Source organism: Hylobates moloch, unplaced genomic scaffold (assembly GCF_009828535.3).
Source record: "Hylobates moloch isolate HMO894 unplaced genomic scaffold, HMol_V3 SCAFFOLD_1, whole genome shotgun sequence".
Classification (NCBI taxonomy): Eukaryota; Metazoa; Chordata; class Mammalia; order Primates; family Hylobatidae; genus Hylobates; species Hylobates moloch.
Window position 1 is genome coordinate 184,944,904 of NW_026652276.1, and position 27,092 is coordinate 184,971,995.

A 27,092-nucleotide genomic window follows, 5' to 3' on the forward strand; every position below is an offset into this window, starting at 1 on the left:
AAACAAAAAAAAAATTCATGGGTATTTTTTTTCTCCTTGAAAATATGTTTATTTGCTAAGTTCAATAAGAATTTGCTCTTTCTTTATAACAGGATATAATTGGAAACACTGGTTATATTACCAAGACTTTGACTGTCATATCATACTAGAAAATGTGCACAGAGGCCAGGCGCGGTGGCTCACGCCTGTAATCCCAGCACTTTGGGAGGCCGAGGTGGACAGATCACGAGGTGAGGAGATCGAGACCATCCTGACTAACACGGTGAAACCCCGTCTCTACTAAACATACAAAAAAAAAAAAAATTAGCTGGGCATGGTAGTGGGCGCCTGTAGTCCCAGCTACTCGGGAGGCTGAGGCAGGAGAATGGCGTGAACCCGGGAGGAGGAGCCTGCAGTGAGCCGATATCGCGCCACTACACTCCAGCCTGGGTGACAGAGTGAGACTCCATCTCAAAAAAAAAAAAAGAAAATGTGCACAGAATTGCCTGGTTTCAAGGATTCCCAGCCTTACAGTGAGTGAGTAAAAAATGCCACTTCCTGGCAGGCCCAGGAACCTCAAGATTGTAGATATTAAATAAGATCTTAAATCGGCCTTGGTTTGACTTCCTAGACTCAAGAGGTTTTAAAACCTATGTGATCAACATAGAGAGATAAAGTTATGTTTCTTAAAAAAAAGCTATAATGCACCTGTTATTAGTTTGTAGCTTTATGCATTGTATTTGAATTTTTATAATCAACCTGTAGCCTAGACTGGATTCTAAATTCTTCTAAGTTCCCCCAATCCAACTTTCTTCTATAAAATTATTAAAAAGGGAGACTACTCTGTTCCTGAAGGCTTATACATTGAAGCTAGATGAATTTTAAGGAACAAACCTTGTACCTGATGTGTGGACCACACAGAAGGGTCAACAAACCACTAAATGCCATAACCAGAGACAGTCGAACTGCAAAGCAGCATAAGAAGTTGACAGTTTCATGATGGAAACAGTTTTTTCGAAGATACTAGAACAAGACTCCACATCATAATGAGACTCTTACTCCTTGATAGGATAATGGTATAATTGAAATTTCACAATTAGTAGCTTCTGCTGGTAAGCTGACTGAACCTGACCTAAAAGATTCTTTAGTCCATCTAGTGGGCAATTTTGGCAACATCCCTAATACAATTGTTGCTCACTCTGCTTTTTTCCAACTCAGTCATGTGATACTAGATAATAAACTGATTGGTTACATAAGGAAATGTCTATGTTACTGCTAATACCACAAGCTGTACCTGAATAAATTCCTCTGGAAATTTATATATACCAAATAAGAAAACAGGCCACATGGTTAGAAGTCTCATCTAACTCCCTGTGGTCATTTGACTTATTCTGTAGTTCCCTTTAAGCGGAGGTTCACAGTTCAAAGGCACTATACAAACTAGGATTGTCATATTACTACACATTTTACTTTGTAGTTTCCTTTGTAAACTTTGTACTTGTTGCCTGTCAAATTTCTGCAGTGGCTGGGTGCGGTGGCTCACACCTGTAATCCCAGCACTTTGGGAGGCTGAGGTAGGTGGATCACCTGAGGTCAGGAGTTCGAGACCAGCCTGGCTAACATGGTGAAACCCTGTCTCTACTAAAAATACAAAAATTAGTTGGGCATGGTGGTGCATGCCTGTAATCTCAGCTACTCAAGAGGCTGAGGCAGGAGAATCGCTTGAACCCAGGAGGCAGAGGTTGCAGTGTGCCAAGATTGCGCCATTGCACTCCAGCCTGGGCAACAAGAGCGAAACTCCATCTCAAAAAACAATTTCTGCAGAAGTACAACTCCTAATAGAACAATGCTGGCCCAAGCACTTCGCAATGATAGCCAACACCTATGGAACAGACAAAATTGAACTTAACAACTGACTCTAGGTAGACTTAGCCACTCCCTTCAAACCTCCCTTGTGGCTAAAAGGGTTCTGACACTGACTCCTAGCCACCATTCACTCCCTTCAACATGTGACCAGACAACAACCCAGGACAGCTCCATTCTGGCACCAAGGGACAATAAAAATCTAACTACAGGATGACTGATCAGCAATGCTTTTGGAGAAAAATCTTGATTAAAAGGGGAAAAAGTAAAAGTTGTCAGAATCAAAATGGAGTCACATGTGTTAAAAATCCTGAAAAACAGAGCCAAGAAAGGCCATGAAGGAAGCGTTCTCATGCATAATGTTTGATAAAAAGAACTACTACAAAAGACAGAAAAAAAATAACCTTGTATAAAAGCTAATGCAATCTTCCACAAAAAATACCTCCATAAGGACATCTGCCTGACAAATGCCTATCCAGCTCTGAACTGGTGCCATCCTTGTAATTGACCCTTGTAGCGAAGAATAATTATCTCAAAACAATTATGTAATTCTCTTCATTCTTCCTTTAAAAACCTTATCTTCCTTTACCTCCCTGAAGATGCAGAGTTTACTACAGCTTGTGCTTTCCCACTGCAATGCCAATTCTCAAACAGATATCATTTTCTTTTAGAGTCACTCTCTCTGTTATTTAAGTTGAGAGAGTATATATCCCGAATAAAGATATAAAAAATAGTATGCATACTGAATAGAAAATTACCTTGATATTTCCCTGAGATAAACAGTCTGCATAGCTTTCTTCAAATGAGGTTCAATATTTCTCCACAGTTTGCGAGTATCACGTTCACTTGCTACCCCAAAGGGAAGAAAATTTCAGTAATTTATATCTTGTAAAAACCTTTCTTAAAATAAATATTAATGAGTAAAATTACACAGTTACCTTCTCCTTTAACCACAGGTTCACAATATTTAGGAAAATTAAGTACTGCCTGCAAGTAAAGAAAAAAAAAAAAAAGAGAAGAAAAAAAGCACTGATCCATCACAATTAGAAATTTACTTTTCAAGTAAAATGTGTATTACAATTCAGGAAATTTTACTTAAACACATTTGCTCAAGTCAAATGTAATTATACGCAGTGGCATGCGCCTGTAATCCCAGCTACTCAGGAGGCTGAGGCAGGGGCATCGCTTGAGCCCAGGAGATCAAGCCTGTAGTGTGCTGTGACTGCACCTGTAACAGCCACTGCACTCCAGCCTGGACAACATGGCAAGACCCTGCTTCTTTCTAAAAAAAATGTAATTGCAGCTTATTACTATAATAACAAAACAGCAAAAATACTAATAATGACAGCACAACGTAAAATATTCTTTAACTGGATAAATTCTGCCTAATACATTAGCCTCTGTATACAAAATTAAGAGAATGGGGCATCTCACCAAAAATATACTTCTTTGGTATATTTTGATATGGCTAATCAGAAGGGCTGCAAGCACAAGAATAGCCCTGAAAAGATGTTTTTTGGGAGGGAGATTTGCATCTGTAGGGGAAATAAGAAAACAGCAGATGCAAACAGGCTTTCTCTGATCATCCCCCACCTTGGATCTAGGAAAGATTAACTCTCAAGAAAGAGACTTGAGGGTCTGACACCTTTGAAGGTGTGACAGAGAAACTTAGCACAGGCTACCATCTATTCTTTCTGAAGGTTGCTACCTATGAGGTTTCATTTGCACAACAAGACTGCCTTCCCTAACCATGTCTTTCCTCCTCTCCCTCCAATAACCTGTTATGCCATGCTCCAAGTCCATTTTCTTTCTGTAACCTCAGGATGGTATAAAAATTTGAACCAGCTGGCCCCCCTTTCTGCCCCCCACCTTTTGAGTCTCATATTTTGTGTAAGGCTCCTGTGCCCATATGCATATTAATAAATTTGTATGCAATAGCTAATGCATGCAGGGCTTAATACCTAGGTGAGGGGTTGATAGGTGCAGCAAACCACCATGGCACACATTTTACCTATGTAACAAACCTGCATGCCCTGCACATGTATCCTGGAACTTAATATAAAATTAAATTTAAAATTAAATTAAAATTAAAAAATAAATTTGTATGCCTTTTTTTCCCGTTAATCTATTATTAGTTTGCTTTATAGATTCAAATTATCAAAACTGCAGGGTAAAAATGTGAACTTCCCTACAGTAACAAAGCATAATTTGTACTTTTAGGTTACATTTATGTCACATAGAACCATAAAACATATAATGAAAAACCTCAAGCCCAAATAATTAACTGTTGTTTTCTAAGGTCTGAACATTCTCATAAATTAAACATCACTGAGTTTCGTATGACTCAAAAGTATTTGGATTGGCAGCACTACCTGAGATTGTTATAAATGCAAGTTCTTGGCACCATCTCAGGCATACCAAATCAGAATCTCTGAGGATGAGACCCAGGAATCTATGTTTAACGATCTCTCTAGAAACTCTGTGTATTCTAAAGTTTGAGGAGTACTAATTAACTAATTATAATTACTTAGTAGTTTTCCATGAATCAACACTGGAATTCTACTGAACAGTAGTTTAAGCAAACTGGTTAAAAACATACTGCTTCCATTTATTTAAAAAAAAAAAAAAATATATATATATATATATATATTAGTTTGTTCCCAAGTATTTCATATCGAAATAATTCAATAAGGCATAGAAAAAGATATATATATATATAAACGTGTAACTATATAACATATAACTAGATAACAGAAAACTAAGAACCAAATTATTAAAATAATTTCTTCCTGTCCTACTTCATAAAAAACAATGATTTAAAGTAGAAAAATCTTCCGAATTCTACTAATATTAAGTGTAGAGAAGAATCAAGAAGAAATTATTTGCTTCAGCCAAACTTTCTTACCTTAATTTTAGATTTTCAGATCTAAGCATGGTGTAATAACACTAAAGTGTCATAATGTTAACAGCAACTGGTACAAAATTTGGCTACTCAAAATAAACAACTAACTCTTGAACGACATAGGTTTGAACTGTGAGGGTCCACTTGTTCACAGATTTTTTTTTTCCAACCAAACACAGATCACTAACACAGATCAAAAACATAGTCTTCAGGGAATACAAAACCTATGTGTATGGAGGGCTAACTTTTTTACACTCAGGTTCTGCAGAGTTGATCGCAGGGTTTGAGTGTGTTAGGATTTTGATATATATGGGACTGGTCCTGGAACCAATCCCCCAAGTATACCAAGGGACAACTGTATTGATTTTCTTTTTGGTTGACACACTAAAATATGTTTAATAATTTATGAATAACAGTTAAAAAGGCAGTATCATAAGGTATCATAAGGTTTGTCAGAGAAAACAAACCTAAATGAATATCAAAGTAGTACTTTATTTTCTCCTATCTTAAGCTACCTATAGAACTAGCCTCTGAAAAATACAGAAATACCAATTCATAAAGCATCTTTCCAGAAAAGATCCCTGAAAAGAATATTTTTCAGGTGATTTAATAAACTTTCAAGAAATATGCCACTTACAAACTTTGAAACAAACACAAACAACACTATCTGAAGAAAAAAGGAAACTGGATATCTTTATTCTTCTATGTTCCATATATAGAGAAAACTAAGAGCATTGTGCTATTTTTCTCTAATGTTTAAGGATCCTTTTCTCTATTTATTATTACCAATAGTAGTATAAGACTTAAACCATACTACACATTTATGAATATTATTTTTAAAAAAGCTGTAACCTCACCCTAAATAAAATCATTTCTCAGTGAAACCCAAAGAACTTTTAAAAATACCATATTTAAAAATATATTTCTCTCTTTACATTTTATTTTCCCATAAATATTTTCCCTAAATTTTTCCTTCTTGTACTTTATAATGTACTTTGAAATGGCTGCCAGCACAGATTCCCACAGGATTCGAGTGCTAAAGAGTGGTAACTGCAAGTTACTTTCCAGGAAAGACAGAGGAGGATTATTTGTTCCTAAGTCCATCTCTCTCAGGTGCGTTTTCCTGACCCGCTCCTCTCTATAAGTCTCTTGTGTTATCATTTCCCTCAGAAGCCAGGGATCCCAAGACATCCAACTTCTAGAGGAATGTTAGTGATAAGCTTGAACTGGAAAAACTGTTTTGTTTTTTTCCCAGCTGAGAAGATGTCTGAAATCTACATGTAAATCAGAGGAGCCCTGAAATGTGAAACTTTCAAAAACATACTAAATGTGAGCATAATTTTAAATGATTGCCTTCTATGTTCTGTCTCAAACACACACTGAATCTAAGTAATACTTTTCAGGGCAAAAACATAAAAAGAACAAAGTGAAGAAAATGTGCTAAGAGACATAGAATCTGTTACTTTGAAAGTGACTGTTTTCCAGCCTCAGATATATTACTATTTTCCGTTAAATGGAGATAAGATCTTAATTATTAATTGAAGATTTCTAAAAGGGAAATCAGAAATTCTTGTCTCCTTCCTTTCCCATCCCTACAATTAAAACAAAAAACATCAAAGAAAAATTAAACATCAACATTTTCCAAACTGTCTATGAAATATAAACAGCTATTCTAATTGTTAAAAAAAAAAATTAAAAAGAACCATCTGTACAAAGATTACTAGCTCAGGGTCAGTGGTTAATGAAAGACCTGCAATGAAAGCTTCTGACCATACTCAAATCCATCTAAATTCTAGACCTCAATCACTGCATACATAAAACTTGAACAAAATCTGTTACAACATATTAACAGAGTTGTAAAACTGCTCAAGTTTTTACATCTCTTTTCTGTTATTCCTCATTTTGATTTTAATGGAGTTCTGCATTTTCTGCAATTAGAGAAAAAACAAGGAAGAATGAGAAGATCTGAGAATGACATTTTTCTGATCAGATCAAACAATCAAAGTTTGTACTAACCCACAGACATCTACCTTCTTATGGTATGTTAGCCTCAAGAGGCCATATGAAAATTCCCAGAATAAAATTTAAGTTTCTAACCTATCTCATATCATTTCTACATGGAAAACATTAAGAGACATATATACACATATATGTATACACACACACACACACACACACATATATATATATTCAAGCAAAATGTTCATTTACCAGATGTCTGAGCTCTCTCAAATCTCGACAAACAGTGTAGAAAACTCCAAGAAGAATGTTAATGTAGGCAGCATAGAAATCAGCTGAATACTCTGGAGGATGATCATGGGACAGGATCTTTTGAAGGTTGCCTGTTCACAGGACACAAAATAACTTATAATGATTAACATAGTACCCTAATCATATCTTCAAGCATTTTATAACAAAGGTATTAAAAAAAAAACACCCAGACCCAGCAATAATTAAGGAATAATAAAACTATTACAAGATTAGAATACAAAAGTGTGATTTGTGATATAATAAAAAATATGTATTTGATCTTCACTGCAGTTCCTGGCACAGAGTTTCTAAAAACCCTCATAATTTCCTGAATGAGAAGGATAAGAGGAGTATCTTTTGTTACTCATAATAAGTCCTTTTAAAACATACCACAATTTATACTAATGAGGTGTTTCTTGATGGGTGATATGGTTTGGCTCTGTGTCCCCACCCATAACTCATTTGAAATTTTCAGTGGAGGAGGGGCCTCGTGGGAGGTGATTGAATCATGGGGCAGACTTCCCCCTCGCTGTTCTTGTGATAGAGTTCTCATGAGATCTGGTTGTTTCAAAGTGTGTAGCACTTCCCCATTCATGCTCTCTCTCCTGCTGGCCATGTGAAGATGTGTTTGCTTCCCCTTCACCTTCCACCATGATTCCAAGTTTCCCGAGGCCTTCCCAGAAGCAGAAGCCTGTACAGCCCACAGACTGTGAGTCTATTAAACCTCTTTTCTTTATAAATTTATAAATTACCCAGTCTCAGGTATGTTTATAGCAGTGTGAGAATGGACTAATACAGCGGGCCCCTAGATAGCTTCAGGATGGGGACCAGTTGTCAGAGGAACCAACCAACTGATTAGAGGCCTGTATTCTCACATACACTGCTATGAAGAAATACCCATGACTGGGTAATTTATCAAGAAAAGAGGTTTAATTGACTCACAGTTCTGCATGGCTGGGGAGGCCTCAGGAAACTTACAATCATGGTGGAAGGCACTCTTAACAGGGCAGAAGGAGAGAGAATGAGTGCCAGCAGGGGAAATGCCAGACACTTATAAAACCAACAGCTCTCATGAGAACTCAGTATCTTGAGAACAGCATGGGGGAATCGCACCCATGATTCAATTACCTTCCACCAGGTCCCTCCATGACATGTGGGGATTATGGGATTATAATTCAAGATGAGATCTGGGTGGGGACACAAAGCCAAACCATATCAAGGCTCCACCTCCTGTCCTTGGGAAAAGGAGAAGGGCTAAAGACAGAATCCATGACCAATGACCAATGATTTAATCAAATTATGGCTATATAATGGCACCTCCATAAAAAATCCTAAATGATGAGGTTCTGAGAGTTTCCAGGATAGTAAATATATCCACATGCTGAGAGGGTAGCACACTCCAGCCCCACAGGGACAGAAGCTCCTGGGCTTGGGACCCCACTGGTCCTTGTCCTGTGTACCTGTTCATCTGGCTGTTCATTTGTATCCTTTATGATAAACGGAGTAAGTACAGTGTTTTCTTAAGTTCTGTGAGCTATTCTAGCAAATTATCAAACCTGAGGAGGGGGTCATGTGAAACAATTCATAGCCAGTTTTCCGGAGTACAGGTAGAAACCTGGGACTTAGACTGGTGCCTGAAGTGCTAATATTCTTGTAGGACTAAGCCCTTAACTTGTGAGGTCTGCACTAACTTCTGGTAGTTAGTGTCAGAAGTGAATTGAATTTTGGGATACCCACTTGATATCTAGAGAACTGAAGAATTTGTTGTTGGGTGAACAAAAATACCCCACACAGTTGGTGTCAGAAGTGTTTTGAGTAAAAATACTTCCGAAAAAGTAATCGAAATTTTGAAACTGAGGGTAAAAAAAAAAATTATTAAATACTAAGACAAATAGAAAACAATAACATCTAAAGAAAATCTCAAGAACCTTATTACTGGCAAAATCAGTAACAAGGGAAAAAATACTGTAGATTCTAGTTTTTCTTCCTATTAAGTAAATCAACTAGAAAAAAAGGGATAGTACATAAACTGCCAACAAACTAGAAAATGCTCTTCATGTTTTGTAAAATGAAAAGAATTAATTTTGTTTTACAATAATCATCACCTGATCCTAGTCCTTAGTTATTCCCCTTTTATAAAACATATTTTCTCCCTACAACTTTGATATCTTTACTTCTATCATATCTCAGACTCTTTATAAAATATCATATTAAGAGTCCTAACCTTATACTTTATCCTGCTGGAAATAATCATATTTTAGAAACACAGTAAAATGTAAAGGTAAACAACCATATATTATTCAAAATTTCCCAGTCATAATACAGGAATCAATTAGTCATTCATTCCTTACTGTAAGATCCTCTGACTTCTTGGTGCAATGGTCTCCTTAGACTTCTTAGTTAAGAGCTCTTTGCATATGACTAGAACTTTAAACATAGTTCTAGAGGGCTCAAGTTTTTTGCAAATATTACAGGTAAAAACTCTTCCAGGATATTCTAATCATGTCAATTTCCTTTTGTTTAAGGTTCCCAGTAAGTTAGTATTTTTAGCCAGGCCATTTACCATTGGTCCTTGATTTTAACCACTCTTGTGCCTGCCAATCAATTAGATGCAGGTACAAGATCAAAAAATATATATGAACTATCTGAAAATCTATAAACAGAAGTTTAGAAATAGCTCTATTAAGGAATATTTAAACACAGAAGTTGACAAAAAAAAATTTCAAAGCCTAGTTTTATACTTAGAATATTATCCTGAATGGATACTAGATGAGACACTGTTACTGAATTTGCTTTTTTATTTCAAAACTGCTGAAAAAAAAATAAAAGCCAAAACTTCCCTTTGGAGTCTATGTACTTTTACATTCTAACAGCAAACTTTAAATATAATGTCACTAAGTTTTCTTAACTAGGCATGGGGAAATAGTTAATATATTGAAAATTTCTAAAAGGTACCATAAAACTTAGAAACAAAGACATCTACCTATAAAACGTACCAACTAACTGGATGGATGTAAGAAAAGAGAGATGGAAGGAAGAGATAAATGATCACAGAGATGAACATACATAAAGCAAAACAACAACAACAACAACAAACTTCTATAAATGAATGGCTAAGAAAATTTGGAAAGCTGTTGAGTCTCCAGCTCAGATTGCACTTCTAAGTACCCCTTGAACATCTCCATCTAGGTATTCCTTACAGGTGGCTCTCTGTACCCCATCAGACAGTTGATTAGATGTTATCACCGGCCCATTTCAGCCCTGATGAAAGTCTTATAAGAATTGGAATCCTCACGGTGTTGCTGTAAAAGTAACCCAGCAACTTGTTTATAGACTACAGACAAAAATCTCAGAGTATAATTCTATAATAACCAAGTCATGTCAGCTCTAATAGTCTAGGACTATTCAAATTCATGAAAAAAAATCCCATCTATAACAGAAAGCTGAAAACAGTGTCTCATCAGGTAGTAAATAAAGGGTAGGAGAAACCTACTGGTTGTCTCCTTGGGTCTTAAAATTTCACTATCCAAGTATAGGCTAATGTGCAAAGAAAAGCCATTCCTAACTTGGAGAGAGACTTCTGCTTCCAGTTGTGAGGGAGTAGGAGCATCCAGAAATACCCTCCCCTAATAATCAATTAAAAACTGGACACACTATAGAAAACAACTATTTTCAAATATCAAACAAATGGCAGTAACGGACCGTAATACCTGAGAAAAGGTAAACAAATAAGGTGAGTCCTACCATCAGCCACACTTTCTAACAGGAAGTAATTTTAAGACTGTGGTACAAGAAGAGTTCCAAAAGGAGCTCATTTATCCTACTGAGTTGAGGAGACAGAGACCAGAGCTGAGGGAGCTGAGGTAGCTAGAATTTGCAGGGCAGAGTACCTGAGGGGAGGAAGCTATGCCAAAAAAGAACTCCAGAAATCTGTACAGGGGTTCCCCTCAAGTCTTAGCTTAATATCAATCTGTGTATGCATAGGGTAAAACCCTAGCCATGCAAGAACAACTTTTAGGGAAAAAACAATTATTGGAGAGCTATATGTCAATTCCCAGAATACACACAGGGCTGTGAATTTTTCATGTTGCCAGTAGTCAGAAAGCAGAGACCATGCTAAACATACAGGGCATTCAGTAGAGATTCTAGAAAAACTATGTCTTAGAAGTAGAGCTAAAATTAGCCCTGGAATAATGGCTACTCTGGATCATCTCTCCAAAAAAAGCTTAAAAATAGCCTTAAAAGGGTCAACTGTATCTGTAAGTAATTAAAAATGCTAATGAGAAAAAGTCCAAAACACAACAAAAAACACAATGTCTATAATTCAATCAAAAACTACTAGACACATGAAAAAGCATAATAGATACCCAAGATGGAGAAAAATTAGTCAGTGGGAACAAACCCAAAACAAAAGAGGTAACTGAATTAGTACACAAGAAAATTAAAACAACTATCATAAGTATGCTCATATGCTCAAGGATATAAAAGAAAATAAAAGCATAATGAGATCAGTAATGAAAAATTCTACAGGATTAGATTAGCTCCCCACTAGACACTAGTAAAAAAAAAAAAAAAAAATCAGTGAACTTAAAGACATAGAAACAAAAAACAATCCCAAATAAAACACATACACAAAAAGATTTAAAATTTAAATAAAGAGACTTTCAGTGGGACAATATAAAGTGCTCTAACATACCTATAATGCAATCCCACACAAAAAAGAGAAGAAAAGGTGAGGGGGGGCAGACAAAATATTTGAAGAAATACTGCCTGAAATTTTTCCAAAACTGATGAAACTATACACCCACAGACTTAAGAACTCAACAAATCCCCAGCAGGATAAACAATAAAAGTTATTTTCTTTCTTGTCCTGTTATTTTTTAAAGCCAAAATAATAATATTTAATATCTGAGGTTTATAATAATAGTTGAGGTTTATAATTGATAGAGTATTACATGGTTTATAATAAATATGGAAGTAAAATGTAAGACAACAGCAGTACAAATGTTCTTAGGTAGGAAGCTGTAAGTCACTAAATTTCAGATTGTTATCAGAACATAATTTAATCTATCCAAAGTGACACAATAACTAAACCAAAAACCTAATCAAGTGCATTATAATCTCTCTAAAGAAAAAATATCCATCATTGAAAGATGAGTAGTCTGCATGAGGTAAAGACCAGAAAACAAGACTTCCAAATTGGGCTCTTAGCCATACTGCTAAGAGGAGAGCAGTCCTTAAAATCAGACACCATATTCCTGAAAATGACATGTTTCAAGTTATTATGACAAGATAACACTAACCACTTAGATAATCTCTTTGCCCTGGTTCCACATTTAACCATAATTTCAACTCATCAATTAATGTTCCCCTTCTGAATGGCTTTTTGTCTGACTACAGTGTTTTTGCTTAAAAAAAAAAAAATCAATATGTAAAACGCCCTAAAATTTAATAATCAGAATTTAACTTGGCTCCATTATTATATACTTTGCAAAAATCTATTATCCTATACTCACTAAAATTAGTAAGACCATTTTATTTACTTTTGTCCTCAAACTCTCATCTATGCTGCTTTGTATCTTTACTTTTTAAATTTTAAATCTATAAATTTAAATTACAGAATTTTTAAAATTTAATTCTATACTTACATTAATTCAACTTGACTGAAATGTATAAAATCAATTTTTATAATTTTCTTAAATTCTAAATAATTTTTCAGTACTTAAAATGGGTCATGAAAAAACTGAACTATGAACAGTGCTGACATAGGTACACAGCTTTTTTTTTTTTTTTAAATAAAATCCTTTATCACTTTTCCTCCTACCCTTTTTTATTTTGGGATTTTTATGGATGAGAAATTAATGACAATAAAGACTCCAACTATTTTGGGTTGCTGTTTAAAAAAAAAACTCAGCTAATTAGCTATGACAGAAGGTGTTATTTGACTGCTGTTCTGGTGAAAACAGACAAAAATGTGTTAATCTTAAGGTATGTTTACAGCTGATTAGTTCAGAGGGATAGTGTTAATGAGGCCAAGGTCATGGAATGCTATTTTTTTATAGACTGCTAACCATCTTATACTTCACAGTTATAATCTCTGAATCCCAAGTATCATCTCTGTATGACAGCCCAGTCTTAATCCACAAAGCTATTCAGCAACACAAAAAGCTATTGTGTTCTTCCAAAGACCAAAATCATCAGGATCTATGAAATTTAAGATTAAATGGAGCCCCCAAGAAAATAAGAAACACAAGGGCTGGTAACTGGTACTGTATGAGTTACAGTAAAGAAAATGAGATTTATAAAATCAAAATATATAAGCACAACATGGTACTTAACCCAAGTATACGGTAAATGAAGATTTCAACACTCTTAAAATGCTTTACAAGTCTAGTCTGATTATTTGTACAGATGTCATAATCACAATATACATACAACTTAATGTACTGACTAAAAAAATGAAGATACATTAGCACAAATATGAGAGCTGCTCATCCAAAAAAATTTAGTAATTATACAATAACCTCTCACAGTTCCAAAATAAAAATTTTATAAGTGCAGAAATACAAACATCTTATTTGAGATTGGCAGCAAACCTTAACAGTTTAATACTTTGATATTCCCATTTGAATATCAACATTTTTTATAATTCCCATTTGAATATGCTAGTTTAATCTTTCAAACAACAAAAACTATTCTCCTGCATACATATCATTTGCCAAAAAAATGTTTTAAGGTTTACCTATGCTGTAATCAGGGAAATATAAGACAAACGGCTCAAAGCATCCAGTATTTGGACGAAACTTTTCCCAAACAATTTCACTGAGAAAGAGAACAGTCACATTTCTGTCAGCCTGTAAAAAGAAAGAAATAAAAGTAACTTTGCATTTAAAAATCTTAATCAGAGCAGTATTTCCATTTGGATTTTTCTTTCAAATAAATCCCCCAAAGTTCTAACCTATAACAAATTATTTGCATATTAATAAACCATATTTAGAAAACCTAATCAAGGAGGTCATCCATTTGCAAACTGTCACGCACCCAAGCTGGAGTGCAGTGGCATAATCACAGCTCACTGTGGCCTCAACCTCCTAGGCATAAGTGATCCTCCTATACCTCTCAAGTAGCTGAGACATGTGCCACCATGCCCAGCTAAATTCTATATCTTTTGTAAAAACAGGATCTCTGTATGTTGCCCAGGCTGGTCTTGAACTCCTGGACTCAAGCGATCCTCCTGCCTCAGCCTCTCAAAGTGCTGGAATTACAGGCATTAGCCATAATATTGGGTCTGATTTTTTAAGAATCTCTGAATTTATTTCTATAGGGGTAAAATAGCATGCCCTAATCACAATCCTAATAACAAATTATTGAATTGTTTTTGCTATAAAAATATGATTATCTACAAGCATTTTATAAAATCAGTTTAAATATACTGAGAGGCTAAAAAGAAGAGGATATTTATTGGGCAGAAAGATTTTAAATTGGTAATGTTCTCATCTATTCATCTGGTAAGTACTTTCAGTATATATGATATCCAACATATTTTAAACTTCCTTTTACTTAGATAAATACTTACTATAAAAAAATGAGAAATGCTTTTGCCAGATTTCTCTTAAATGAAATACATTTTTAAAAATCAAGCATGTTTCCAGAAATGTCAAAACAATTCTCTTTTCCAGTTCAGCTGAGATTACTCTAAACCTTTTAATTTTCTTCAAACAGTTTCTATAATTGAAACTAAAAAATGGTGAAAAGTCCTAATTGTTGTGAAGGGATGCATGATCACCATTACTGGGCATAAGGAGGAAAACACAGGGTGATCTACACTGAAAAGGCAAGAAGACAATAATGCACTCTGGATACCAGATGGTGAGTTCTAGAGCAAAGCAACAGGAAATAGTGGATGAGTATGCAAAAACCTGCAAATACAAATGAAACAAATAAATAAAAGGAAAGGAAATAGGAAATGAGTAGACATCTACTCAAAGAAGACAGATCTTGAGTCTCAGTAATAAAATGTCAAGAGTTAATGAAACCAAGAAAAGCAAGACTGTGTGAGGTTAACTTCCAGAATAGGCCACCAATAGCTACACTTACTATCCTGTCCTCTCTATACCTGTCCTCCCTCAACTATTACTAAAAGTAAACTTCAGGAGTCAGCCCTGGGCACACAGTGATCTCAGTGGCCTCTCTAAACTTCTAGCAGATTCTCAAACTTGAGAAATGTATTTAACTTTGAAAGGCAGAAACTCTTTAAGCACTTCTCCCCAAGTATTTACTTTATTATAGTATTATGTAATACTTTAATACATACAAACATAAAATTAGGTAGGTATAAATTGCTTATGCTCAAAGCACTTACAAAATTATAAAACCAAAATAAATTTGTAAATACAAACTATAAAACCAACAAAATTTAAATTAATATTAACTGAATATATTGAACAGTATTGTTTTGCTCAAACTAAATCTTTATTCCCTTTGTGAATATGGTGAATATGGTTCCACCTGGAAACAACCACAGCTATTTCCTCACCAATTTTCCTCATTGAAACTATTACAAAACCCTGTTTCATCTGTAATATTATTTGGCTTTCACCTGACACAAATGCCTAGTAAGTCCGCCCCTGTCCTTTTCTTATTGGGCCATGACAATCACAGTAGAATTAATTAGTAACCCTAAGCTTAATGTTGTTGATAGGTTCTGGGAAACTGTGACTTTAAGTGCAACATATAATGAAACCAATTGTTTTTCCTCAACAATGTTATAACGAAATGACGCTGAAGGTAAGGAAGAACCTGCTGTACGCTGTTTCACTTAAAGTTGCAGTTTCCAAAATCGACTGAGATGTTAAGTGAGGACTTACTGTACTTTGTGAAGCCAACACAAGAGTAAACTGAAATACAAAAGTAAACGCTGACACTGAGTGGTTTTAAGATAGAAATCCAGATGATCCAGAATAGCCATGTTATTCTTATTTTAGATTATCCTTATTTTGAAATGCAAAGAAAATTTTAAAATCCTTGAGATTTTCAAGTCTGGCCCTCTGCCATTATTTATTCTAGCAACATCTAAAAACTTTTAATAGAAAGCAGTGACTTCATAATTACAGAGAAAAAGCTAAAATAATTGAAGAATAAATGCTATAAAATCACCAACTGATTTTACTATGAAAAAAACACTGAGCTTTACTGATAAAAGAAATGCAAACTAAAATTATATTAAAATACTAATTCTCACCTATCAAATAGCAAAATGAAAAAATTTTACAACACAATCCATTGATTAAGTTGTGGGGAAAAAGCACTTTCTCACATTACTTACCAATTCTTGTAATCTAAGAAATCCAGGCAAAAGATTTGCTTCCATATCTCTTAGATACTCTGCTTTATCTAGAACCTTTAAAAAACAAACAAACAAAAAAAACAAAAAGAAATGCATTTACAAAGCCTTTAAAAATGACATGATTTGATTATGTCCCCCAAAGTTCATGTGTTGGAACTTAATCCCCAGTGTGGCAGTATTGGGAAGTGGAGCTGCATAAAAGATGATTAAGTCATGAGGGCTCTGTTATTGTTATCAAGGGAGTGGGTTATTGAAAGAATGGCTTTGTTATAAAAGGGACTTCTGTCACCTCTTGCTCACTCTCATCCTCTCTTGTACTTCTACCTTTCATCATGAGAGAAGGCAGCAAGAAGGCCCTTGCCAGATGCAGAGACCTCAATCTTTGACTTCCTAACCTCCACAACTGTGAGAAATAAATGTCTTTTCTTTATAAATTACCCAGTCCTTGGTAGTCTGTTATAGCAACTGGGTAACAAGCAGAGGTTGGAACAGGTTGGGGGGCTCAGAAGACAGGAAGAAGTGGGAAAGTCTGGAACTTCCTAGAGACTTGTTGGGTGGCTTTGACCAAAATGTTGATAGTGATATGGACAATGAAGTACAGACTGAGGTGGTCATAGATGGACATGGGGAACTAATTGGCAACAGGGAATAAAAGTGACTCTTGCTTTGCTTTAGCAAAGAGAAGGGTGGCATTTCGCCCCTGCCCTAGAGATCTGTGGAACTTTGAACTTGAGAAAGATGATTTAGGGTATCTGGTGGAAGAAATTTCTAAGGAGCAAAGCATTCAACAGGTGACCTGGCTGATTCTGAAAGCATTCAGTCACATGCATTCACAAAGAGATTATCTAAAACTGGAACTTATATTTAAAAGAGAAGCAGAGCATAAAACTTTGGAAAATCTGTGGCCAGACCATGAGGTAGAAAAGAAAAAACCCATTTTCTGGGGAGAAATTCAAGCCAGCTGCAGAAATTTGCATAAGTAACAAGGAGCCAAACGTTAACAGTCAAGACAATGGGGAAAATGTCTCCAAGGTCTTCACATGGCAGCCCATCCCATTACAGGCCCGGAGGCCTAAGAGGCAAAAATGGTTTCGTGGGCCAGGGCCTTGCTGCTTTGTGCAGTCTCAGAACATGGCTAAAAGGGGCCAGCGTACAGCTCAGGCCATTGCTTCAGAGGGTGCAAGCCCCAAGCTTTGGTAGCTTACATGTGGGGCCTGTAGGTGCACAGAAATCAAGAATTAACATTTGGGAACCTCTGCCTAGATTTCAGAGGATGTACAGAAATGCCTGGATGTCCAGGCAGAAGTTGGCTGTAGGTGCGGGGCCCTCATGGAGAACCTCCACTAGGGCAGTACAGAAGGGGAATGTGGGGTTGGACCCCCCACACAGAGTCCCCACTGGGGCACTGCCTAGTGGAGCTATGAGAAGAGGGCCACCATCCTCCAGACCCCAGAATGGTAGATTCAACAGCTTGCACTGTGTGCATGGAAAAGCCACAGATACTCAATGCCAGCCTGTAAAAACAGCAGAGAGGGCAACTCTACCCTGCAAAGCCACAGAGGTGGAGCTGCATGAGGCCGTGGGAGCCCACTCTTGCATCAGTGAGCTGGATGTTTGGCATGGAGTCAAAGGAGATCATTTTGGAGCTTTAAAGTCTAATGACTGCCTTATTGGATTGCAGACTTTCATGGGGCCTACAGCCCCTTTGTTTGGGCCAATTTCTCCCATTTGAGAAGACTGTAATTACCCATTGCCTGTATCTCCATTATATCTAGGAAGTAACTAACTTGCTTTTGATTTTACAGGCTCATAGGTGGAAGGGACTTGCCTTATCTCAGATGAGACTTTGGACTTGGACTTTTGGGTTAATTAAGCTGGAATGAGTTAAGACTTTGGGGGACTACTGGGAAGCCATAGTTGGCTTTGAAATGTGAAACCGACAAGAGATTTGGGAGAGGCCAAGTGTGGATTGGTGTGGTCAGGCTTTGTGTCCCCATCCAAATCTCATCTTAACTTGTAACCTCCATAATCCTCATGTGTCAAGGGAGAGACCAGGTGGAGGTAAATGAATCTTGGGGATGGCTCCCCCATGCTGTTCTTGTGATAGTGAGTTCACATCTGATCTGACGATTTTATAAGGAGCTTCTCCTTCCTTCTACTTCGTGAAGCAGGTGCCTTGCTTCCCCTTTGCCTTCTGCCGATTATAAGTTTCCTGAGGCCTCCCCAGCCATGCTGAACTCTAAGTCAATTAAATCTCTTTCCTTTATAAACTATTCAGTCTTGGGTAGTTCTTATCCAATTCCAAAGATGATCATTTTAACATGCCTTCAGAGTAACCAGGCATATTTGTTGCTCTAAAGTCTTTACTATCTCCTATCCACTCCCTAAGAAATTAAATAAAGTGCTTTAGTATAGTTTTCTAGACCTTCCATGATCTGCCCCAACCTATCTTCCAGTCTTCTTTTTCTCCCTTCATATTTTATAACCCACTAAAACTAGACTATTTGGTACTCTCTGGCCTCCATTTTCAGCTGCATGCCTTTACTTGTATAATTCTATCTGAAATTCTTCTACTTCAATTTCTTCCTAGAATACTCTGATTCATTTAGGTCTGTCTCAAATGCTAATACCTCATGAAGCTGTATTGGACACACACAGTCAATACTTTGCATCTGGTGACAATCCCTTATCACATTCTGCATGTAGTCATATGCATGTGTCATATCTTTTCTATTAAATGAAGCTTCCCTTGGATAAGGAATATGTTTAATATATTTCTGTATACTAAAAGTGCCTGGCACAGAGCACTGTACATAACGAGACTCAAAACAAATATATGAAAATTGATCTAATAAATTATCAGTTTCCAAGATAAGAGATAAGAGATGATCTAATCAAATGAAATTACTTACGATATATACAGTCTGATCTTTGAGATTTTCAGCTGTGGTTACTTGTTTAAACAAGCGAACAAAGTCATTAAATGTTTCACAGGTTATTTCAGTAGAACATCCATCCTCTGAAGAACTAAGATGATTCAATTTGTTTAAAATTTGTTCCAAAAGCAGCCTCAAGGTAAAGCATTCAACACAATTCACAAAGACATGTGGGAGCTGAAAATGAAAACCAAAACACTGTAAGTAAAGAAGAAAACACACAGACACAATAATGGCTGTGCTGTATTTTCTCCATTTGCCTTTCTAAATCTATATCCCACCAAACCCACCCCATGCCCCAAGAGCCTGACAGCTACAGAATTACATCACCTGGACTCTCTTATTTTCTGGCTCTGGATGGAGAAGCCAATGGAAAGAACCAGCAGGAGACTAAGGGAGAACAGTGGGAGAGAAGTTTGGATATTGATTTCCTTGACTCCCACCATGACCCCTCAGTGGCCCTAGTTTGGCAGTGGATACTCTTCCGCCAAAGATCAAGTTGGACAACCCCTCTTCTAAGGCTACACCTCTTGTTTGGTTCCAATAAGGGCTCCTTTCTATGGTCCCTTCAGGCCTAGAGGTGGTAAAGGCCCTGGTGTACCATCATCCCTTAGTGATTCCCATAAAATTTCCTCAATCTTTATAAAATTGTCCCTTCATTAAACTCACTTCAATTATTTATTTCAGCTTGCCATTTCTTTCTTATGGAAATTCAAAGCAAACTTGTATTTTCCTATAAAGAATTCTTATAAAGAAATCGGCCAGGCATAGTGGCTCATATCTGTAATCGCAAGGCTTTGGGTCAGGAGTTCAAGACCAGCCAGGGCAACATAGTGAGACCCTGTCTCTATTAAAAAAAAAAAAAAAAAAGAAATCTAAGTATATTTGAATGTTAAAATTCTTAATAGGAATTTCACACTTATAACTTTAATATAACATCCTTGAATAAACATTTACCAAGTCAAAAAAAAAGAATTTTAAGAGTTAGAAACCATAGCAATCCTCCTATGAGGACTGTAAGCACTAGCTCTTTGCTAGGCATATGGCTCCTGCCTGTAATCCCAGGGCTTTAGGAGGGGTGGGAGGATCATTTGACCCCAGGAGTTCAAGATCAGCCTGGGAAACACAGTGAGACTCTGTCTTTAAAAAAATAAAAAAAATTAGACAGGCCTGCTGGAGCACGTCTATAGTCCCAGCTGTTTGGGAGGCTGAGGTGGCAGTATCACTAGAGCCCAGGAATTCATGGCTGCAATGAGCTGTGATCATACCACTGCACTCCAACCTGGGCAATAGAGCAAGACCCCATTTAAAAACAAAACAAAACAAAACAAAACAAAACAAAACAAAACAAAAAAACTAGCCTTTCATTTAAAAAACTATCAAAATATCAAAATGAGTTAACTCCAGAAGTAATAAGGACACAAACGAGACTTGCTCACAAATACAGTCTATCCTCAAAATAAGATCACAAAAGCAGATTCATTCTGAGGAAGACAACTTGTGGCATTTGGCACAAATAATAGAATTGGTAACTATTTTTAGTGATTTTATAAACTTTATCCAATAAGAAGGCTTTTCTTTCTCTGAAAAACAGTGTCACTAAAGCCACATTAAACTTACTTGGGGACAGTTTCACCAGCATTTGCTAAATCACTTCTCTCTCACTCCTTTACTATCCTTTACGAACAAAAGTCCACAACACCTCTGCTATGCATAGTGTCTTGCTTAAAGCATTTGTGCTATCCATGACCTTTAAAGGCAGCATATTCTAAGTGCCTGTCTGAGTCCCTGTATCAGAAGTAGTAACAATAATCATATATTACACTGATTAAGTAACAGCAGAAACTACAATGTGATAAAAAATGGAATACAGCCCTTAAATATGAAACTTCCTTACTGGGTTTTATTGCTTTTATTCAACGTATATTTTGGGGGCACTTCATTCAGGGGGTTCTGAAATGCAAATGTCTGGACCAAGACCTTGTACACTCAGATTCTGAAGTCTAGCATATAGCCCAGGCATATGTGTTTTTAAAATGCACAGATAATCTTTGGGATCAAAAGCTGGAATCCACAACTTAATAAGCTGAAATCCACAAGTTAATAGTGCCAAGTAATGTGCTTGGTGATAGGGATAATTTCAAGAAACTCACAATCTAAAGCCAGGGAAACATAAACACAAAATCATAGCTGACAGGGCTACATATTATGACAGAATTAAGCACAGGGTGCTAAGGTTACAAAACGGGGGGGGCATCTGATACAGCCTAGAGGATCAGGAAAGACCTTGTAGAGTATAAGTAGAAGAAAATCTGGCAAAATAAATAAGCATTTGCCAAGCAACAGGAAGAGCGAGTACAGGAAAGCCATTCCAAGCAAGGGAGCAACATGTGCCATGGCTTGAAAGTAAGAGAGCAGGAACTGTACACAGTTCAGTATGCCATCCTAAACATGCATCCTCAGCGCTAGAGGAGGACGGGATTAGCAAGCCAAAGCCTGTGGGCTAGCCACCTGTTTTTGTACATACTGTTGCTTTGAAACACAGTCATGCCCATTCACATAGAGAATGCCCATAGCTGCTTTCACAATACAGCAGAGTCAAGTAGGTGAGACAGAAACTACGTGGTCCACACGCAGAAAATGTTAGTTATCTGGCCCTTAAGAAAAAGACTGCCCATCTCTGGTTTAGGATATGAAAGGGAGTATGGCAATACTCATCAATAATAGCAGCTAACCTTTATTGAGTGCTTACTACGCACTATGTACTGCAGAAAGCACTTTCCATGTATTAACATTTAATTCTCTTAATCCCAAATGTTGTCACTATGAGCCAACTTTGCAGATGGAGAAAGCACTAACTGGTGAATCCAAAAAGGAAAATGAGTCTGCCAGACTCCACAGCCCAAACTCTTAACCACTGTGTTGTGAAAGATAAATTCAGCTCATGAAACGTCTTATATATTGGGCGAATTACTTGAACACTGTCCTGAAGATATTAAGTAAGATTTGCATGGCCTAGCTGCTGGGTGAAGATTGCAAATAAGAGACTTATAGAAATACATGGAAAAAAACAATGGTAAATGAAAATCCTAGCAGCAATGGCTAGGATTAAAGGTAGATGGAGACATGATTTTAAGAATGTGAAGAAACAGACTAAGTTTATTGATGTGATTTACTAAATGAGGGAAGATGAGGAAAAAGTTAAGAAAGTGCAAGTTTGGACAACTGTGTCAATGATAGTAGATCATTCATGGAGAAAGATAATATGGGAAGAAGGGCAATGTAAAGGTGGCATGTTCAATTTTGCATTTATGGAGATTCACAATTATCAGTACCAATATTATACACTAAGAATGGCAAAGAAATATTTAATATTTTTATTCTTACCTCTAAAGTTTTCAACAACGTTTGTGTTACATAGGTCTTTCCACTGGCAGTATGTCCATAAATAAAAATGGATGGAAAGCTGAAATGATGTCTCTAATGAGAGAAAAGATAAATATGAGGCTGCACATACAAAATAGAAAATAAATACTTATCAACTTGTGAGAAAGTTGTATGTGGAAAAGTTAAATATACAATCCAAATCCCTAACAGTGAGCATATTGTGGATGCGTCAACACACTTTGAACCTACTTGAATTCAACTCTTAAGCACTTTGTTATGAAATTAAAATTTCTGTAACATATTTGGCATATTTTATTACATACTATATATATTTTTTATTATCATACAGGTTTACATACACAAATCTGTATTTTCAACTTCATAGCAGATTTAAGAGATTTTTCAAGAACAATTTTGTTCATACTCCATTTTTATATTACTCCTTCTTAAAGACTCTTATCTCCTGGGATGCCACAACTTCACTATACATTTTAATGCTATGAAATTAAGTACATATAATCAAAAGATTAAAAGGAATTTCAAGGGTCCTCATTCTTAGGAAAACTTACAGACTACTTCTGAACTATGCATACTCACTGATGCTGGCATAAATGCATACATTAGATCACATAAAACACTAATAAAATCTGCACAGCATTTATTTTAAAATACATATTTGCAAGATCCTCCTGCAGTACATTAAGTTAGCAGCTTAGAGAAAAGTAAATATTGTCAAAGGTCTCTCTGGTCTAGTTAATATTACAAATACTTATACTTCATTCCTTAAATGAACACTTTCATTAGATACCTACTAAATGCTGAAAACCATGAGGTACTGAAGAGTACAAATATCAGTAAAAGACATTATCTACTTTGGAGGAAATTATAGTCTACGTTTTTAAAATAATTACAGGAAAATTGGATTATTTTTTAATAATGCGCTTTTTTTTTTTTTTTTTTGAGATGGAGTCTCACCCTGTCACCCAGGCTGGAGTGCAATGGTGCAATCTCGGCTCACTTCAACCTCTGCCTCCCGAATTCAAGTGATTCTCCAGCCTCAGCCTCCTGAGTAGATGGGATTACAGGCACGTGCCACCATGCCCAGCTAATTTTTGTATTTTTAGTTAAGACGAGGTTTCACCATGTTGGTCAGGCTGGTCTCAAACTCCTGACATTGTGATCTGCCTGCCTGGGCCTCCCAAAGTGCTGGGATTACAGGTGTGAGCCACTGCGCCTGGCCTATCTTTTAATAATACATTTTTAAAAATAATTACAAGAAAATGGGATTATGCAATTTCTATCAGAAAGTTGAGTCTCTATTAATTATCATCGATTACAGCAACAGTCACAAACATTTATTACATTCAAGTCACTAAGTTAAACATTTCCTTTTACAAGACAAATCAGGAACTCAGATTTACGCAGGAAAAAGACTTTCTAAATGGCATACAGCTATGGCAAAAGCAGCTCAACGGCTAAAAATAGACTAAAAATTTACTGGAAATGAATAGGTAATGTAATACATGAATCTTTTTCTAAAGTTTATATGTAACAATCATATAAATTAACTGGCTCAAAAATTCTGTCTCAGCAGGGTGCAGTGGCTAACGCCTGTGATCCCAACACTTTGGGAGGCCAAGGCAGGCAGATCACTTGAGTTCAGGAGTTCACCTGGGAAATACAGTGAAACCCCATCTCTACAAAAAACATAAAAATAGCCAGGCTTGGCGGCACACACCTGTGGTCCCAGCTACTCGGAGGCTGAGGTGGGCGGATTGCTTGAGCCTGGGAGGCAGAGACTGTAGTGAGTCAAGATCATGCCACTGCACACCAGCCTGGGAAAGAAAGCCAAACCCTGTCTCAAAAAACAAAAACAAAAAATTCTGTTTCAAGAATTAAATGCATGTTGCTAAGTATCTCTGCTATCCATTACATGTTGTTGCCTAATAATACCTTAAACATCTTTCCTATTGTGACCTAAAATTATATTGAACTGTTCCACTGTTATTTAACCTTTCACCTTTATAAATCTCGTTAACATAAACTGCAATAAGCTAGTGCCTGACACAGAAAAGGTGCTCAGTAAATATTTATTTATTGAACAAATGAGTCTTCTTACAAACATGAACCAATTTTTTATATTTCTTTGCTACAGTTCTTTGTATTTCCCACATGCACAGCACCTTGCAGAAAACTGATATTAAAATATTGTTAAACATAATTTTCATTAAGAGCAAAGGTCAAAAACCCTTCTATGATCCACCACTAAGTCAATACTACTCATCCCTATTTGCCAACGTTCTTTTTCAGCAGGAGCATTTCTGGCTGGAGTGATCTGCGTTCCAGAGATGAAATGCAGAGAACATAATCAAGAAAATGCTCCAGTAATATAACTCTAATTGAAAGCATTATAAATAGAAAATTAATTGAAGATGCAGTGGTTGACCTCTAACTTCCCTAAATAATGCACCCCTTTAGACAGAGGGTAGTACTTTTCCACTAATGCTTCACAAGCCACCTCAAATTGCCATGCAATATTTCTAGTTGGATGAAAGTACAGTCATGTGTTCAAAGATGGATCACAGTGGTCTCATAAGATTATAATACCCTATTTTCACTGTACCTTTTCTATGTTTAGATACGTTTAGATGCAGACTTATCACTGTGTTACAACTGCCTACAGTGTTCAGTATAGTAGCACCGCTGTAGAGGTTTATAGCCTAGGAGGAACAGGCTACACCATACAGCCTAGGTGTATAGCAGGCTACACCATCTAGGTTTGTGTAAATACACTTTCTGATATTCACAGGGATTAAATTGCCTAACGATGCATTTCTCAGGACGTATCCCCCTCATTAAGTGGCAGCAACGCATGACTGTACTTAAAAAAGCAAACCAGAAGATGGGGGTATGAGTATCACCCTAAATTCTCATTCACTCTCTTCGCAGGTAAGATCCAAGTTTGATTAATTCCAATTCTGACTGAGTCCGAATCAAAAAGCACATCAAAGACCACCAGAAAATAGTCAAAAATAGGTTAAATTTTGAATTGGTGAATGCTACCCTCTGCCTATTGAAAGGACTCCCTACGTATCGATGTTCATCCAGAGAAGACAAACTCCTCTCTAGGGCATCCTGTGAACTAACTATCAGTTAAGGAGAAAAGTTTACCCTAGACCTCTTCGGGACTCTTACAATTCTGGAAAAGCCAGTAAATTTTTAAACCTGAAGCATTGCTTTGGCCCTTAGTGGCCTTGAAAGCGACCACCTCTCTACACTTGACTCACTCCAACTACCGCACAGAAACGTGTGAACTTACATTTGAATAAATAACACTCTGCAAACACATCTGTTACATAAATGTCATTGGGCTGGGGTAAGATAATAAGCAACTTCTAGGAGCTAATGTGGGCAAACTTCTCAAAAGCGTGGCGTGTGTCAAACACGTCTTAGGCAACGTCCTATAGTGCAGGCCGGTCCTTTTCAGACAGTCTCCTCTTCAATATTCGGAAGACACTGTGGCTGAAGGAGCAGTACAGAACCACAACACCCCTATTTAACGTAAAAACGGCCTTTTGGCCCTCAATCCAAACACGAAAAAAAAATATTGGAACAGGTCGCAAGACTACCGAAACGCCTGCCTCCAGGATCTGGAAGACAGTTTAACTACAATACCTCTCCAAACAAGGACTGCAAGGTGGACACTTGAGACTCGCGACAAAGCACCACGTTTTCCAAGTGGGGCATTCTGGCGGGCACCACCGCAGAGGCCACTGCAGCCAGCCCAGAGGACCCTTACACGAGAGGATGCCTCTCCCGAGTCTGGCGGCCCACGCTCCCGCCGGAAACCGGACCCGCTGCGTCGTGGGAGGAGCCGGCGCTGCCGGGCTGCGGCGTGACGGCAGCGCGTACGCCGAGCGTCGCCGCCGCTCTAGTCCCACGGCCGGAACCATCGTCTTCTCGCTGGTCTTGTGCACGCCGGGGCTTTGTGAATTCTTCGGCTTGGTGGGGATTTCGGGCTGACACTTTTTCCACTCAAGGGCTAAGAAGATGACGTGGAGGTGGGCGAATAGGAAAGGGGTGGAAGGGGTTAAGGGGGTCCCGTGGGCCTCCGATGACCCGTGAACCCCATGCCTTTAGTTTTCCCGGCTGGAAGCCCCAAGTTTAGAAACCTTGAGTGCGTAAGAAGACGGACCGGGAGCTGGGGCCCTTAGAGGGACGTGGAAGGCCGACTTAGAAGACTAATATTGTCAAAAGATTTTTTTTTTTTCCTGACGACGTTGTGGGAAATTAGTGGCATTGAGTACAAAACAGGGTATAATGGGGTTTAATGCACAGCTTGGAATTACTATTTTTCGTGCAAGCTTGAAACCAGATGTGGAAGGCTTGTCAATCCTAATGGGAGGAAGTCGTAGTGTTTGTTGTTGAG

The 27,092-nt window shown here is 37.1% G+C and overlaps 1 protein-coding gene across 1 annotated transcript in view; it reads right to left on the reverse strand.

Moving 5' to 3' along the window:
* Nucleotides 1-26,519, reverse strand: part of ORC5 (origin recognition complex subunit 5) — an 81,244-nt gene extending 54,725 nt beyond the window's left edge. Inside the window, exons 1-8 of the mRNA XM_032761305.2 lie at nt 26,339-26,519; nt 22,664-22,756; nt 19,253-19,453; nt 16,320-16,394; nt 13,737-13,848; nt 6,956-7,086; nt 2,781-2,829; nt 2,601-2,691 (exon numbers count right to left, since the gene is read on the reverse strand). Coding sequence (XP_032617196.1) covers nt 2,601-2,691; nt 2,781-2,829; nt 6,956-7,086; nt 13,737-13,848; nt 16,320-16,394; nt 19,253-19,453; nt 22,664-22,756; nt 26,339-26,410 — 824 coding nt within the window. The 5' untranslated portion in view covers nt 26,411-26,519. The remainder of the gene's footprint in view (nt 1-2,600; nt 2,692-2,780; nt 2,830-6,955; nt 7,087-13,736; nt 13,849-16,319; nt 16,395-19,252; nt 19,454-22,663; nt 22,757-26,338) is intronic.
* Between the last annotated feature and the right edge of the window lie 573 nt (nt 26,520-27,092).